Below are 19,266 nucleotides of genomic sequence, written 5' to 3' on the forward strand. Positions count from 1 at the left end.
AGAGTATTGAATGCACAGTAAATGACTACTATAATTTTACAATGGCCTCCTCCATTTCCCCTCATAGCCATACCATCCTCACCTTCTTTATTACTGTTGTTTTCTGATGCAAATAACAAAACTAGTTCAATAATAAAATAAAATTACACTTCTTTGCATGTAATTAAGAACAAAGATGACCAGTTTTCTAGAACTTTAAACAACTCTGAAACAATTTCTAACATATCTGATATAGAACAATGAAATATTTTCACACTTTTCATAGATGTTTATAAATGGATACAATATTAATTAATCTCTAATGCATACAATAATACTTAAGACAAACAAATTATTGGAATTTTTAAAACATAAAAATTAGGGATGTGACGAAGCTAAAAATTTACCGATGCCGATGTACTCACCGATAATTTTTGGAACCGATACCGATGCCGATATTTAACCGATTCCGATACAAAAGATTATTAAACAGAAATGGGATGTTATTTTCAGCATGACAGAAATAAATTTGCTATGTATATTTCTATTGCATACCATATGTATATATGACATGCGAATGTACATTTGCATCTACAAAATGTTATGTGAACCTTTAAGAAGAACATGGATTCTCAAGAGATTAAACATTAGTACACAAGCAGTTCTTTGAAATGCAAAATGAATTCCTGTTCTGCCAGATTCAACTTCAGAAACACGAGATTTGGAAGCACTTGAGGAAGTAACCTACTTCTTCTCTTATCGCAAATCTGTTCAGCAACACTCAACACTCAATCACTGAATACTGATGCAGCAGGTATGCCCAAGTATTTTCTCAGGACTTGCTTCAGGTTTGAATATTCATTTTTGAATTTCCAATACAACAGCAGATAATGGTTCAGCAATGTACTGTTTTATCTCCGATTTATAGTTAGGTTGATCCTCTTAATGAGTTTGCAATAATTTTATTACAAAAACTCTACAATAATGACGAATCATAACCAAATTTTCAATAAATCTTACAAAACTAGAATATAAAACTTATTAGAAGGTAAAAACTCTAGTATAATCTGTACCGGTTTAAATATCGGATTTTTGCCGATTCCGATACCGATGCCGATGTGTCAATTTCGGCCGATTTTCATACATCTGTAATCGGCTTCGGCACATCCCTAATAAAAATGAAGTGAAAATTATTAGTACAGATTTAAAAAGGAATAATAAGTTACTGAGACTGAAATATAAAACAAGAAATGTATTTAATGTCTGATACAGCAAATTAAGAAACTTTACTTCTCAGAAGCTTCAAGGTTTTTTTAATTGTTCTGCAATAGCCTTTGCTTCTTCTTGCATCTTTTGTTGCTTGGCTTGTAAAGCACAGATCTCACTTGCTTTACATTTAATTTCTTTCCTTTTGTTTTCTTTGTGATCACATTTCTTTCTCATCTTCTGCAATGCTTCTATGTATTTAATACATGCGTGCACCTTTAACACTCTGGATCATATCTTTGCTTACTTCTACATTTGACACTCCTCCTACCACTTTCACTGCATCATAAACTTGCCAAATAGCCAGACCAGACTCTTCTTTCAAGTTTTCTATTAAAACCTGCTTATTTACAGAAAACCCACTTTCCACATTTGCATTGTGATGTGATAAAATCAAAACCAACTTAATAGTGCTCCATAACTCAGAGAAGTCATCCTTGCCCTTCATGACACCTGTAAAAAATAATCTAGTGCATCAGTTTTAATTGAAAAGTTACAAAACTTCTCTTTCAATTCCTTTTCACTACTGACATTTTGCAACAATGTCTTAAACTGGCAAATTACTTTATCACCAGTTACAGCCTTCATTCTCTTTCTCCTGAGATGTTCCAGGTCTTCCATGCACTGAGCACATCGCTTTGGAAACTGAGTCATTTGATTCAGAACTAAACAACTAGCGGCTCTCACCAACCTGAATTTAAGGAGCCTACGTTCCACAATCTTCTCTGTTGTTGGTTGCAAAAAAATTCTGCAGCTAGTAAAAAACAAAAGCTTCTCCTTTTCATTCACCTCTTTAGCTTCCAAAGCAGCTTTGGCACCAATTCCAATATCAATCTTTGTCAAAGGAATCAAGTTGTCAGAATTCCTGACATCAATTTGCATTTATTTTAAAACTATTTTTTGCATTGTTCAAGATGTCACTTTTTATGAATTTCCCCATTACATCTCTAACAACATTTTCTAGGGAGTCATGAAGAAATGGGAACATAGGTTTGGGGGTTTGGAACATTGTCAAATATGTCATTCTGGGATATCTGTTGAGAAAACTATTTCACTACATGATATTAAGGTAGATCTGCTGGTCCTACAAGTAATTCCATTTTACACATATGTCAGCTATTGAGGCATGCAAAAATTCACGTGTCATGTCATGACTATAACAATAGTTGAACATGATCAAAAACTTAAAATATGAACAAGTATTTATGAACAGTACAAAATTCATATATGGCACTAGTAAGTAAATATTTAAAATTCTGTTCTAAATGCAGTAAATACACAATCAACAATATTGTACACAAAAGATGGCAGAAAATAATTATTTCCCTAAACAGGACACTCCATTTTTTTACTATTTTGTAAAAAAAAGAAGGAAGAAAAAACTTAAAACTACTCCCCAATAAGGGAAATCAGATGAACACTGGTTAACTTTAGACATCAGGTTATCTTTATTATGCATTTTCCACGTCTTGAAATATATTTTACGTCATGTCAAAGATCGAAATCGGTTATTTAAATTTTAAAAAGTGCAAAATTTATGAGGGTATACACTTGGTCACCAGCCCTGGAATCACATTTAAAAACAAGAAACAGACAAACAAATAGATATGAGTTCCTTGCTGAAAGAGAAATGCTACAACAGCTTGGATTATCCACAGGCAGGAGCATATTATAATCCCTCAGTTTTGCTTCATTGGGAACCATTAATCAATTACAAGATTTTCCCTGAGATTTGTATTTTTTTCAAATTCCCTGAGATTTCCAGGTTTTCCTGCATATACCTATACTGTAATTCAGGGACTGAAAGGTGGAGCTTATGCTGTGCCATACGATTGAAAAGAACACAGTTAAATGTTTGTGCGTAAGAGATGCATGTGACAGTGAGATCAGTCCAACCTCAAAGGGGAAGATAGTAGGATCTTGAATTGTGGGTACATCAGTGGATAGGACACTTGGACTGTGTAATGTGACAAGTAGTAGTATCCGGGAAAGTAACAGAATGAATTAATTCGAACAAAACATCATCCAGGGTGGCCACTCTAGGACCAAAAATTCAAGGGCACAAGCAGGTGTTTTCTATAATTTCAAACTATGGTTTTACCGTCTCTCATCATTCACCCACCCACCCACATACACACACACAAACACCTATATTAACAATATAAATGGTCTGTGAGATTCCAATGAATCCAAAAATTCTAATTCAATTCAATTGAACAATATATGTATTTAATTTAAGATCCGGAGTTTACATTTGCCATTTCACATATTCAGACTAGAAATACATCTACAAACACAAGTCACAAATGTTACGGGAAATAGTAATCTACGAAAAATTGTTAATTCTATAAGAATTTCAAATTTACGTACTCAACTTCAAGATATTTTATCTTGCAATAATCTTCCCTTAGTCAGATAGATGGTTCTGCAAAGGACACTAACAAAGCAAACGGATTGAGAGAATTCTGTTTTATTTTACATGCAGGTTTCTTTTCCTTCCTCGATAAAAATAAATCCTAAACTGTGAAAAACTTGTCTCAGGTCATTAATAAATATGTATAAATTCAATGGAATTGGTATTTTAATAAGTTGACATTTTTCACGTCTATGGAGAAAAATTCAAGCAGAATTCACTCATAGGTCCCGGAGCCAATAATTCATGCATAAATCCCAGAATTCAAGGAATTCCCAGTGAGTAGCCACCCTGATCATCAGACAGAATTGTGGATCGAGAAACTCACAAAGACAGAAGAATGTTGCATATAGGCTGCCATTTCTTGGCATTCCCTATGCTCACTTGCCATATTTAGCCACATCAATAGGGTAAATATCTTCAAATTATACAGGACCTACCTGAGAGCTTAGCTTTCTGATATTGTGCAGGAAGAGTGGCGATCCATCTCACTCTCAACCATCCAGGACCACTATTTATCCATCTTTCACTGAATAGATGTGGTACTGAATGCCAAAAGAGGCATTTCTTATTGAATCAGATACATGCACTTTTCTTGGTGTCCAGTTTACCTGTTCAACCCCTCTACACACATTCATATGCACAAGACAAAAAAATCCATAAATTGGTAGCAAACACTTACAGGAAAGTTAAAGTTTGAAAAGTTTATTTTTAGTCCACTTTATGCTCAGAAGGGTTAACTGGGACCATGCCGAGAGTTTGTAGTGGGATAAGAACTACCATGCCATTTGCCTTCAATGGGAATCGAAACCATGACTCCTTGATTACAAGATGGCACCATGAGCCACAATGATATCTAAAGTTCTTGCATTTAATTTATGCAAAAAACAGTGTTATATTTTTCAACTTTTTGCATTGTTTTCCTCAAAATTCATGTTTTCAACAATCAAGCTGTACCGAGCATTAGAATGACAAAAAATTGTTATTAATGGTTATTCTTAGCCCAAATTAATTAAATATGGAACTGCTTTTGACACAACAAAAAATCTTTAATAAAAAGGATTGTCAAAAGAGCCTGGTTTCTACTGTAGAACCTGATTTATATTACTTGCCTAACACCCACTGAGAAACATATGACATTTCATTCCTTCACTCATGGCTATGCATCTATTACATAAGATTTACAATCACATTTTCTTTTTACATGAACCCGAGATTCTATGTAGCCATAATACCAAATCTCATGATTTCGGTGCAGATCATCATGCAAGTTTCAAAATTTTGCTCTTCACCCAGCATTAATAGGTAGGGTGTATAATTGTGGTGTTATATTTTTTGAAGATTATTATTTTTTAAAACTTTTTGGTGCTATATTTCCCTCCAAGAAAAATGTATGTTACAATTGCCTTAAAACAGGTCCCCAATGGTCCTAACGATAATAAGTCAACACCAAAATTTTGGAGTTCCTGCCAGGGATTGAAGCTTTGACCAGGGACTGCAGTTGAAACCTAGTTTCAGTTTCAGTTCGGCCCGGAATGAAACATTGTGGTTCACTTTCAGTTCTCGAACTGAAACTGGATTGAAACCGGAGTATATATGTCCGAACCAGAACTGGAATGATCTGATGTTTTACATCCAATTCAGCCCGGAATGAAACCTTTCAGTTCATATTCAGTTCTCGAACTGAAACTGGAATGGAACCAGTATATATATATATATGTCCGAACCGTAACTGGAATGATCTGAGGTTATGGTTTCAGTTCGGCCTGGAATGAAACCTTTCGGTTCACTTTCAGTTCTCGAACTGAAACTGGAATGAAACCGGAATATATCTATCCGAACCGTATCTGGAATGATCTGACGCTGTACTTCTAGTTCGGCCTGGAATGAAACCTTTCGGTTCACTTTCAGTTCTCGAACTGAAACTGGAATATACTCGTGTCTATCCGAACCGTAACTGGAATGATCTGAGGCTGTACTTCTAGTTCGGCCTGGAATGAAACCCTGCTGTTCATTTTCTGTTCTCGAACTAAAATTGGAACAAAACTGGAGTATATCGTCCGAACTGTAATTGATGGTCTGAACTTGCACTTCCAGTTTGGCCTGGAATGAACGTTTTCAGTTCAGTTTCAGTTCTCGAACTCAAACCATTTCCAGACCCAAATGTTAAGGATCTGGGCATGTTTTGCAATGTTTGAGATCTAGAAAAATGCTGAGTAACTTTTACATTTTCTTCATTTAAGAACTGTATCTCACATTGTACTGACAATTGTATTCTTTTTTTTTTTTTGTAATTATCTGTGAAATGAAAACAAAAAGTTTATATGAATCCACCGCGTCACTTTTACCGCAGTTGATTCAGTTCAAAATGGCCTCAAACAATGGGATGAAAATTAACTGTGGAAAAAGTTACGTATCTTCTACTAAGAAAATTAACTTAAATCGATACAAATTGTACATACAATCATAATAAATAAAGCAACCTAATTACATTATACCTCTTATATCTCATGATTCCAAAACAAGATTCTGGCTTCTATTAGATGATGGTATAAACTTATATTGAGAATTTTTTTCAACCTTGTAAAATTTTCACTTTTTGAGAAATTGTGTTGATTTGAGTCAAATCATTTGACATGGAATGACCCAACTATATATATTTATATATAAACATACATACATACATATATATATATGTATATACATATAAGGTATCAAAATGGCAGTTATTTCAATATATCTATATATAATCTTTAAATAACGGCCCTAATAACGGTTACACAGAAATATTCATTTATGTCAAGGGGGACTCTCAGGCAAAAAGTTTGAGAACCACTGCCTTAATGGCATTTCGGATCTTATCTATTTCCAAATTTTCAGATCTGGCAACCCCCAAAATAGCAAAATTGTTCACTACGAAGTTTTATTCCAAAACAAAACTTAAACTGAAGCTACGTGGAGGATTATGGTGCACCGGAATGTAGTGAAACATTTCAGTTCAGGTTCGGGTGCAAACCAAAAGTGTTCACAATGAGGTTTCATTCCTGAACTGAACTGAAACCGAAAGTACATGTAGGGTTATGGTGCCCCAGAATATAGCGAAACATTTCAGTTCAGGTTCGGGTGCGAACCAAAAGTGTTCACAATGAGGTTTCATTCCAGAACTGAACTGAAACTTAAAGTACACGGAGAGTTATGGTGCACCGGAATGTAGCGAAACATTTCAGTTCAGGTTCGGGTGCGAACTATAAGTCGAACTGGAGCATGTTTCAGTTCAAGTTGAAATTCGGTTCGCAGTCCCTGGCTTTGACTGCTCGTGCCAAAGGCAAGAGCGTTCACCATTCAGCATGCTGGTGTTCAAATGCATCAATATTTGTGGGGATTTTGAGAAATAAAGAAAAATGTAATTGTAGAAATAAAAGGTCTTATGTCTGTTTTAGTATCTTTTACAGTTGTTTGTGACCTAATTACTGGCTTCCTATTTACACACAGCAACATATATTTTAAAAAATCCTTATGTATATTATCATTTAACAAGTTAAAACTTTCTATAGAGTTCTGAACAAACTATACACTGAATACAAATGCATTCTGAAAATGCTTATTGGTCAATTTATACTATATTTTTATATTCTCAAAAATGTTCCACTACCAGTAAAATTAACTGCTTTGAATATGCTATTATTTGTTAACTACCAACTTTTTATTCAATTTCTTAAAGCTACAATCAGAAATTAAACAATCGTACACTTACAACATGACTGTAATCCAGAGAAACTAGGCTTAGACATCTCTGCATCACATCTTGAACCTATGAAAAGATGTATGTCATTATTTCATGAATTATATTTGCAATTTATGCAACAAAAAAAATCAACATATTGAACATATGTAAGTGTACATACCATTTGAATAATGTAGAATTATGAGGCACGACCAGAAAGTAGTATCAGTTTGGTAATAAAAAAAAATAATGATAGAAGCTAGTTGAACAAAACCTCTTTACTCTAAAAGTACATACTTCGAGCTACATTTCTACATAGGCACCCATGGTTCTGAGAGACAAGTTTTATGTATACCCTCATCATACACTTCTGCCACAAGTCAATTGGAAATGCAGTTACCATTTACTGGAGTTCTTCATTGTTATCAAACCACTTTCCTCCGAAAAGCCCCTTTAATTTTTTTTTAAAAAAATTATAATCACTAGGGGGGGGGGGGGTAGATTGAGTATGTAGACTGGGTGCTCCTAAACCTCATATCAAAAGTCCTGAAGCAGCTGTTGTGTTTGCATGGAGACATGAGGATAAGTGTTGTCATTGATTGGTTTGATTTTGAGTTTTAAGTCCAATTTATGCACAGATGGCTAATTGGACCTGGGCCTACAGTTTAAAGTGGGTTCTGAACCACTATGTACCTCCACTGGGTATCGAACCAGGGGACCCCTTGATTACAAGGTGATGACATTACCACACATTGTAATGGAGGATGATCACACTGTTAGGAAGTAGAGCAGGCGGGTTTCATCACCTGTCACAACATGGGGTAAGCAGGCATGGCACATCCACCTGTCACACATCTTTTGGCAGCAATTCTTCCACAACGACTGACAACCAGTCAAAATGTTGCCCCCCCCCCACTCAAAACTTCTTAAGAGTATCATCTCACTGTTGATGCATCCATCACTATATATCGATATATATAAACCAGGGTCGGCCATTTTGCCTGTTTTTTTTTTTTTTCAGGTTACAATTATAATATCCATTTTAAAAATGAAGTAACTTCTTTTTCTGGTAGTAATGGAACATTCTATTTGTATGGTTTTGGTTGATTGAATCAGAAACTATTTAATATTATTTTCTATTTACCAAAAATATCTCATTACTTTCACATTTCTGACAACATAGTTCAATTCTCTCACTTTTCAAATGATTAAACTAAACTCTGCTCTAAAATATTTCACAAAGCACTTCATTCTAAGCTTCCTGGATTCTGTAATGGTTAATGCTGTTTTCACAATTTATAAGGTTGAATTCCCAGAGGAGAAAAATGTAAGTGTACCCAACTTTAAACCATATGACCACATAGTGGATTTTATTTTTTCAATGGGGGAGCAGTTGATTTATGGAACTTAAAAGTATGGCTACAATTCTTTTATCTAAAAAAGCAAGAACATTGTGATTGGTTTGCTCTTTCTCTCACCAGGAAACTGGGCATTTTTTAAAGCATACTTCTGATCAAGTAAGAAGTATAATGTTTTTGCCAAGATGTAGCACAATTTTAATAAATATTTAAAGAAATTCCATTGTATAGTTTATGAAATAAATTATTTTGTGAATGCAGTGTTGGGCCTATGTTGAAACGAATTCTACTACAGCCACGAGGATGTGTTTTGTATGCGAGTACATAACTTACATAAGACATGGAGCTCCTAACCAGATGTAAACACCATTTTTCCTGCACAGGCAAGCCACACGATATGCTCAATCAGATTCCATGGAATGTCATGGAGGGTGGGGGCACTGTCACTTTCAAGAAAATTCTCATTTCTTCCATGTGTGTGTTATACTTGCAAAAGTCTATTGTGTCAACTGATGATTATCACAGGAGAAACTATGATGTGCCACTATAGTTCCCAACATGAGGAAGTGACTGTCACACCACCAACCAAAATTATAAGCTTCGTTCACGATATTCTACATAAATTATTTCGAGTAATATAAGCTACTAAGCTTTCTCAGAATCATATTTTAGCTTTATCGGAGTTGGACTCCTTTCTTTTCTAAGCACTGCCTGAAAAAAATAGGGTATCTATTTAAATGATCCAATTATGGTGATAATATTGACAATAGTGGACCGTCATAAATATTTAAAGAACGGCTGAGCCAATACCAATGCCGATACTTTCACAGATTCCCACCAATACCGATACTTGTATAATTCCAATTTAAAAAAACAAAGGCTAGTTACTGAGTCATACTAACTCATGACATCACATTTATTTAATGACTTTAAATAACTTCCAAATTATTCTCATGTAGAATTATAACACTTCAAAATGTCTTGTGATATTTTGTAATTTTTTCATATGAACTTCTCTCCAGACCCAGGGGATGCAAAGAAATTGGTTATTGAAATGTTGCAAGACTTTTTAAAGTGCACCAAAAAATCCAAATTGGTGGATTGTGTGTCTTCTTTAATGTCATGTAAACACTATTCATTCTTGTCATTTGGGTTACCCTGGAGAGGGACAAAAGCTATGTAAAAACATATGCAAATACAGTTATTAAAATAACGCTCCTCTGGCAGGCTCTGTTTATGCTATGCTTTCAATCATTCTCTGTCATTTGCAATACAATCAAGTTGTTGCAGTATCGCCTGATACCAACAGTCACATAAAAGATACAGAAGGAAAGAGTACAATGAGAAATTGTTGAATCCACAACCCTTCCTCCCCGCTTGAATGTAGATAAAACAAAACGAATTCCACAGCGACCTTGACCAGTCTTTCCCAAGAAAGTGCTTTTCGGTACTCCTCCATCATCTGGTCCGGAAACAGACCAGCATGATAGTAATGCTGGTTTTAAAACTGCCCATCTTTCTTTCCCCTTGAGTTCGCAAGCAGGAATTGGAAATAAATGGTTTCTTGGATTTCCACACAGCCTATATCACATGCCTTCGAGAAGTTGGGTCCCAGCTTTCACATTGCACATGCCTTTGATCTTGTCAGTTATCTACTTCCCAGGAGGGTGGGGGTTTGTCTGGAAAACTACATGCAGAATGTCTTGTGCTGACCTTCCAATCCAACCTGTCACAAGGAAAGGCAAACAAACTTTTGAAAAGAACAAATACCGCTCTTGGCTGTGGTTCTAACAACTCCAGGGCAATGGCATCGGACAGTTTCGGTGGAAAAATTTGAGCCAATGCTTACCGATACCAATACATCGGCATTGATATTGGCTCAGCCCTAATTTAAAGTAATAAATTACAAAATTTTCTAAAGAAACCCATGTGGAAAAACTGGGCTGGGCCCACCTCCCTGACTTAACGAATTTCAGCTCTCACTTCACAATTGGCAGGATTTTCAGTTTTCTAGTTCATCTTGACTGTCCACAACCACTACCTGATGCAACTTGCACAAATGCTCAGCACGACTGACTCATACTGAATGACCTTGGATGTCCTGCATATACTTCTGCTGACACAGTATCCTTCCACCAATATACTGGAGGTAAAAGTGTATGATAAGGGCAAACAAAAACTTATCTCCCAGTATAATCAGTGCCTCGATATTAAGGGTGCCTATGTAGAAAAATAACTCGAGGTATGCACTAGCCTATACTGAATAACAAGGTTCTGTTCAACTTTCATTCTTTTTTTATTGCCAAACAAATACTACTTTCTGGATGTGCCTCGTCCACATATGTAAGAAACGATTATAATCCAACAATCATACATGGGGGACCCTTCCATTCTGCACTATAGACTTGTCCACAGTTGGAAATTAGCAAAACTGAATTTAGGTGTGTCACAAATAAACCTTGATGATCACAATTAGAGCTGAGCAGATACCATGACCGATTCCTACCAATACCAATGCCGATACTTGTATAATTCCAGTATAAAATAACAAAGGCTAGTTACAGAGTCATACTAACTCATCACATCACCAGGCACATATCTAGAAATATATTTGGGGAGCCAGTCCGAGCCAAGTGTCTCAGAAATATAATAATAACAGTGTTTCTATTTAATACGTTAATATAATTATAGGTTGATTCATAATAATATGTAAATTAATTAATTAATTAGTACATAGTTTCTCAGATGCATACGGAGTATTATATGTAACCACAGACTAAGAAACTGAGGAAAGACAACGTTAATTCCTATTTAGTTCTTTGTTTCTTGACTAAAAGATATTGTTATAAATAGTAAAAAGAGACTATAAAATCAGAGATATAACAGCAAATATTCATCATCTAGCTTACGTGTATAGTTAAGATGGCTAAAATTTGTGTAAAACAACTGTCATGGCAAGAAAATTATTGTCAAAGAAGAAAAAAAAATTGAATAACAAAGAATGATGGTACGTGTATTTGATGAAAAGTAAAAGTTCCTGATAATGTATTTTATGTACATTATTGTAGTGGTAACACCCTCGCCTTGTAATCAATAGATCCCGGGTTCAATACTCAGTGGGGGCACGTAGTGGTTCGGGTCCCACTTTAAAATGTAGCCTATCTATGCATAAAGTGGACTTGAAACAAAAACTCAATCTTCCTTAGTACTGTTATTCAAAGCTGTATGCTCCCAATCTAATTTCAGTAGAAATAAATAACCCTCATTGGCCGATACCAGCAGTTGCACAAAAGACTGACACAGAAGGGAAGAAGACAAGAAGAAATTGCTGAATCCCCTTCCTGTTTGAAGTAGATAAAACAAAGCTAATTTCACAGTGATCTTCATCCCTCTTTTCCAAGAACTCCGAAACTACCTGACCCAGCATTAGTGCGACGAGTGGTTTAAAAACATCCACCTATCTTACCACCACAAGCTTCAAGCAAGAATTGGCAATGAATGGTTTATTTCCCACAGCATTAACCAAGCAGTTACATGCCTTCATGGTCACGTTTGGGTTCAGCTTTCACTTACCCATGCCTTTCATCTTGCCATCTGCTTCCCAGGAGGGTGGGGTTTTATCCAGTGTTTCTAGGAAAATCTATGGAACTTCCTGTGCTGGTCTCCTAATCTGTCACAAGGAAGGGTGAACGAACTTTTAAAAACAACAAATGTTGAGATGAGCTGTTGCCTTTGCCCGCTTTTCTAGTCTCTGAAAATCTTTGGTATCAGTAAAAGAAAATTAACTGATACTCACCGATGCCGATACCGCTGGTATCAGCTCAGCCCTAATCATAATTGATGTTTTCAAAATCACAGTACATTCACAGTAATTTCTCACAGATTCAGAATATCTAAATTTACATATATTAACTGGAATAAATTGCACACACCATCACAATAGATCTGCTTCAGTATCAACACAAGTGTGCATGTGCAAACTGGATAAGTCCACTGGCAAAAATAGGAGTGATTGCTGCAAGTGGAAAGCACTTTGCAATAAACAACCAAAGGTATGCAAATGGAGTACTGATCTGAAGCCTACAGTATAGTTTTGCATATGCTTCTACTCACTTCCACTCTTGAATATACCCACTTGAACTACGTCTCTCTCCCACAGTTGAAAAGTAATCAACCCCCAAATGTTTTCTATCAATTCTTGGATTATGTAATATCTGGCAACATATTTTTACATATTGGTCACACTACACTTCGAAAATATTAGCATGATTTTCAGAATTTACTAGGGATTGTTTTTAAAAAAATCTGAAAACGTAGCAAGATTGTAATTCATATTTAGACATTCATGAACTTTTATTTATATACATTGGTGTGTAGCCTGAAAAAAAATTGTTTACATCTTCATAAACTGTAAACTACAGAACATTTATTTGGAGAGTTATGAATTTTGACTGTGCTGTTTGAACATGATCTATGATAGAAAATTTCATTACAATTCAGGAATGTATCATCATATTGCATTACAGAAATTAGATAAATGAAGTGGAAATGTTAGTTTTATGCATTCAGTTGTTATTATGACTCACACTCTAGTGTTCTTGTGTTTAGTGATGACCAGGGCTCAGAAGTTGATGAAATTATCTTTCTTTCTGAGCCTTGAAAACAATGCTAAACCTGATATCAGTCCATTACCCCCTCAGTTAGAACCAGAAAACATTGCTTTTATTTTGGATTTTTGGCCCATTTTGGCTTTTAGGTAATTTTTCAGTATATTTTGCTGGTTTTGTTGATTTTTTTCATTTTTGGGGTTTATTTTTCTCTTCCTCTGTTGTTTTAGGAAGGTAGCAAAGCACTTAATCACGAGCAACTTGCAATCAGAAATTTATCCATTGTAACAACTAGCAACTGTATTCGTAAAACCTCTTGTAGCTACTAACAGTCCATAATTTTATTTTTATTCGACTTTATCCTTCATTGCTATTATGATTATTTTATTCATTGTTCTGCTGACTCAAAGTCATGCATGTACTAAAAATGAAAGCAACTATCATTAGATATCTATGCACTTTTTTTAAATGTAATGCTTTTCTCTTTCTTTTTAATTCAATTTATGTTTGTTCTATTCAATCCATATTCGTAAAGTTTACATGTAATCAATATGTATTCTTGTATTCCATTTTTACTTGTAATCAGTGCTTGAAAAATTTACTTCAAAGCTAGGTGCCAGCTCTGAAAATCAGGCGCCAGGAAACTATCTAATAGCAATTGCGCATACTACAGTGCTTCAAAAGAAGCACAACCCAAACTTTGAAAATTTATATCATGAAAACCGTAAGAGGTATTTACACCAGGTTTTCTGCACTAAACTAATCATATAAGCTATCACTGGGTTAATAAATTTATGTTAGCATGTATCCAAATAAAAGCAATTACATTATTTTAAAAAAATATTGTTAATTTGCTGAAAACATCTGAGAATTGATTTTCAACAATATATACCAACATAGAAATTTTCTGCGAAAAATGTAGGTTTGACCAGGACTCGAACACAGATCTCTGATATACCAACCGTGCCATTGCTCTAACCACTGAGCTACTGAGCCAGCCTGGCTTCATTTCTTGCTGTCGCTGTTTTACCTGCATGAATCGTTTCTGCCAGTGCTACCGCAATGGGATCTGTTGCCTTTGAAATACAGTAGACTTCGACGTCGCCTGGTTCATCCCAGTGTAGATATGTTAATTATTGAAGATCAGGCACACACAGGAAATGTACTACGTAGAAATTTTCAGTGAAAAATGCATTAACATTTCTACGCTGGGAGGAACCAGGCAATGTCGAAGTCTACTGTGTTTCAAAGGTAACAGATCCCGTTGCGGTAGCACTGGCAGAGACGATTCCACACAGGTAAAACAGTGACAGCAAGAAATCAGGCAAGACCAGGCCAGCTCAGTAGCTCAGTGGTTAGAAAAATCATACGGTATGCCAGAGACCCAGGTTCGAGCCTGCATTTTGCACTGAAAATTTCTACGTAGTACATCATCTGTGTGTGCCTAATCTTCAATAATAATACCAACTCTTAACAATTTGTGGGATCACTTGTTGGTGTTTGACTAGTCATAAAACAGTTGCTTTGTGAGGTACAGCAGGAGCAGGGGATTTTTGTTGGAAAACCTCTTGCACATGAGTGTAAGAATGAGTTGTAAAATACTCTTCGGCAATGCACACGCTCTGCTCCAAAGAATACGCCATGCTGAATCAATTAAAAGAACAAGCATAGTAGCGTCAAAAGTAAGTGAAGAGAATTCAGTGTAACCAAGAGTCCAATTTCGGCACAAAATCTTGGTTCATGATTTTTCACATAAATGTATAGCCAATACTTAAGCACATGTGGCGTGCGTCTGTTGACAATATTTCTCCCTGCTAACATTGCCATATATATGTCCCAAAAATGGCACTTTTTCACTCAACCCATAAAATCGCCAATAAAAAATCCATCAAATGTTGCACATGACCAATATTGGTCGCAAATGACAGATTGACATGGCATCAGTAATCAGACATCTAATTATGACCCTTCAATAATTTGTTACATATTTTTCTCATCCAAAAGTGCATTTCTGGAAAAATTTTAACATACCTTCCGCCAGTTATTAATTTATCTAAATTTTCTGTATGGAGAATTTTGTGCATGAACATGATTGCAGTGTTGGATAGTAATTTTAGGTTCTTCATAGCATTGCTGTTAGAATTTCAATGGCTTTACATGTGTGCATACAATGATATTTTGTGTTTAAAAATGGTGATAGTGCTCTAGGGTATGACAAGTTGGACAAACTGTCATTGATTGATTGAGTTGGTGTTTTAACCCATCCGCTTACCATTTAAATGCCAATTTTTTTGCCATGAAATACCATTTAAATTTGGCTATCTCCCGTGAAGGTTGCACAGCAAGACAAGATGTCAAATATTGTTTAAACTATCCAAGCAATTTACGTGAAAATTTTATATATTGAAGTGGAAGTATAGTAATAAGTATGCACATATGCAGTTTACTTGAAAGATAATTAGAAACTCACCTAATAAATTAGATCACACACATCGTTGCATTCCATTTCCATTCCTCAACCTTTTATATTTTTCCTGCCACAGCCACCTCTTCCTCACTTTCACTACATTCTTCAATTTCACTAACATAAAATGAACCCCCGTGTTCATCTCCCCTTCCAAAATCCACATTTTCCTTTTCATCGCTACCGAAAAGCAACTTTTCAATCGCAGAATCATCTACAACATTCTTATGCAACATGTTTGCAAGACGTAACAAATGAAGGTTTGTTTACATGAGAAATTACTGAACAAAACACACTTGAAATGGTATGAAAAACTTAGCAGCACAAACATACACGTCATAGATTTGAAAGATCATACAACCTCTGCCATCTATTGAATGAAAAAGGAACTACATGATGAAAATCGGGAACCCGTCGATTCGACGACTAGGTATGGGAACAGAATGTCCAGTCAGGCCGTCGATTCGACGACTAGGTAAGCGGATGGGTTAAGTGCACTTTATTCACACTGTAAGGCTAATCAGGACTGGACCTAAAGTTTAAAGTGGGAACCGAACCACTATGTGCCTCCCCCGGGTATCAAACCCGGGACCCCTTGATTACAAGGTGATGGACAAACGGTTATCACATGGATTCTGACATGCCCACAAAATGAACATATCACTGAAAGACAGCCTATAGTACTTACTATACCTGGTTGTATTCGTAGGGCATATTCATGTGCCACCCGACTCATTTCACCATTGCAACCTCAGAGAAAAAAGCATTTTTTCAAGGAATGTATGTGTATTTCATGGTGATGGTTTTGTTTTAGACATAATCTATTTTATTTGGCTAGGTGTGTTAGATTTATTGGTGTTTGTAATTTTACATTCTTTGGTTAGTACTCTTACATTTGATGCTGGTAGTAACTTTTTGTGTTTATTAGATTTGGTGCTATTTGTTCATGCTTTTTTCTTCATTCTTCCAGGGAATGAGAGATTGGTCTTATGCCATCCACATTTCAGAACCAAATATCCATGTCTCTATGGCTTAAAACATCTCGCACCATGGCCGTGCGGTCTAAGGCATCATGCTTTGTGCTCCGGCTACAGGACGTGGGCAGGTTCGAGTCTCCAGGGGGAACCATAACAAATTTTCTATTGAGATTTCAGCCTGTGAATGGAACCGGTGGCCACCCACCACCATGAGGAAGTTGGGGAGCTATGAATGAGTAGCATAACCCTGTCACAGAAACATATAACAATGACTGGGGGTTTGTCATGCTGACCACACATCATCCCATAACTGGTTGAATGATCTTCCACCTCAGCAGGTGGGAGTGAGGCCAGCAGTTGATAAGTAGGCCCTGGCCCACACAAGCTGTTGCACCATGGGATATGACTTAAAACATGAAAATCTATAAACTTAAAAAAAAAAAAATCCTCATAATTTTTGAGGGCGTATGCTTCGTCATGGGTCCCAGAATATGTACATGAACTGCAATATGTTTTTATCTATCAGTAATATTTTGGACAACTTTGTATGAACCTTCACCAGGTAGAACATACAGGGAGGTTATTTCAGTCGTTTACCGCCAGAGTGACGGCCGTTCGGCGGACTCTTCATGCAACAGGTCTCGGCAAATTGCATTACAGGAAGTCCGTAACAGAAACCGCTTGTTTTCTAATGTTTCCACTTTTCACAATTACAGTTATTGAAATAAGCACGTAACTTGTCGCAAGGATGCTGGAAAAGGTGCCCTCCCAAATACAAATATTTCTGACATCTAATCTTAGATTAGACATCGCTACTTTATCCTCAGTTGTTGCAACAGCGCCGGCAGCTTATCGGGGAGGTGTCAGCCACGAGAGGGTGCTTCATACTGCACGTGTCAGCAGTGATGCCAACCGTAGGGACATGTCCCTACGCATTGGGACTTTTCACTAAATTTCGCCCGCGTAGGGACAGATTTTGCCAAATGAGGGAAAACGTAGGTACTTTTTTCAATCTTGGAAAATGACATTTTATGAATTAGTTTATCTGAATACTTTAGCAAGGAGGAGAAAAAAGAACTAACTAACAAATCTCCATCAGAATTTTGGAACATGTTATCGGTTACCAAAAACTTTCAAGGCAAGTTCTTTTTTGAAAACATTTCCACTCTTGCGAAAATAGTGCTAACATTGACGCATTCTAATGCGGAAACCGAAAGAATATTTTCAATGTTAAGTGATACAAAAACAAATAAGGGAAATAAAATGGGACCAAAATTGTTAAAGACTGCAGGAAATACAGCATATATCACCTACCAACATCTATCTCTTCACAGCAGCAACATGTATGACTTTATATAACAATCAACAGTAAACGACTCAACGTTATTCATTACGGGTGTGCGGGATCCCGAAAAGTCAGGACCGGGATCGGGAAAAAAAAATCCCGTCCCAATCCCGACTTCGGGAAATGACTTCCCGACTTTTCGGGATCCCGAGCAGTCAGGAAATACCGAATGGTCACTTTAAAAAGTCGTTAATTCTCGACATTTTCTGCATTGTAAGTTACTGGAACTTATCGATAATTGTAAGTTTTTATTCTAGAAATGCAAAAACAATCAATTAAAGTGAAAATGACTTGTAGAATTCGAGATTTCCAGTGCTTCGGGAAATTTCGAACATTTCCTGTCCCGAAAATTTTTCGACTTGTTCGGGAAATTGCAAATTTTTCAGTCCCGAATGTCGGGATTTAAAAAAATTCCCATCCCGATCCAAAAAATTCTGTCCCGCACAACCCTATTATCCATTAAGGCAAGAATTTACAATACCGGACCCTTCTGTAATTTCTATGCTACGTCTTATTAGTCGTGATGATTTATCTCAAGTTAACATGTTGGGGTGAGGTGAAAAAAATGTTCATTAATGTGTAGAAGTTGTAAAATAAGCTTTTCAATTCTCCGTATACAAATATGGTAGCCATATTTGTTGATATGAACAAATTACAATTAGTTACGCTGTCTACAGCATTGCCACACTGTTGATTTCATACTTGGAGAGCATGGAGTGTGTAAGAATGGCGGAAGAGAACAGTAAAAAAGTTGTTAATGTTGTACAGATTGTTAGATGGAGTGTGCAGGAGGATGGCTGTGGGCTAATTAATAAACTTATGGATTTCAGTATATTGCCCAAAGAACGTGCTTACATGTGACAGTGACAATCACGATGTAGAAGAACTGATTTGATTACAGGTAAATTTGGCAACAGTACATCAATCATAAAATTGCAGGATACGAAAATGGCGTTTTCGATGATGAATGTTTGCCATTGAAGTGCTACGAAAATAAGATTTTTTATCGGTTCGTAATCACAATTACCGCAAAACCATTCAGGAATAGCCCCACTGACCATTCTCAGTAAGGTTAGGCAAGGCAAACATAATTAAAATTTGGGCTCGAAAAAACATGCACGGGTAGCCCCACA

At 36.1% G+C, this 19,266-nt stretch overlaps 1 protein-coding gene across 1 annotated transcript in view; it reads right to left on the reverse strand.

The window, feature by feature from the left end:
* Positions 1-19,266, reverse strand: part of EDTP (Egg-derived tyrosine phosphatase) — a 59,025-nt gene that overhangs the window by 36,578 nt on the left and 3,181 nt on the right. Inside the window, exon 2 of the mRNA XM_083117658.1 lies at positions 7,413-7,469. Within this exon, the coding sequence (XP_082973784.1) occupies positions 7,413-7,469 (57 nt within the window). The remainder of the gene's footprint in view (positions 1-7,412; positions 7,470-19,266) is intronic.

The sequence above is a fragment of the Lepisma saccharinum genome, chromosome 2 (assembly GCF_977018435.1).
Source record: "Lepisma saccharinum chromosome 2, izLepSacc3.1, whole genome shotgun sequence".
Classification (NCBI taxonomy): domain Eukaryota; kingdom Metazoa; phylum Arthropoda; class Insecta; order Zygentoma; family Lepismatidae; genus Lepisma; species Lepisma saccharinum.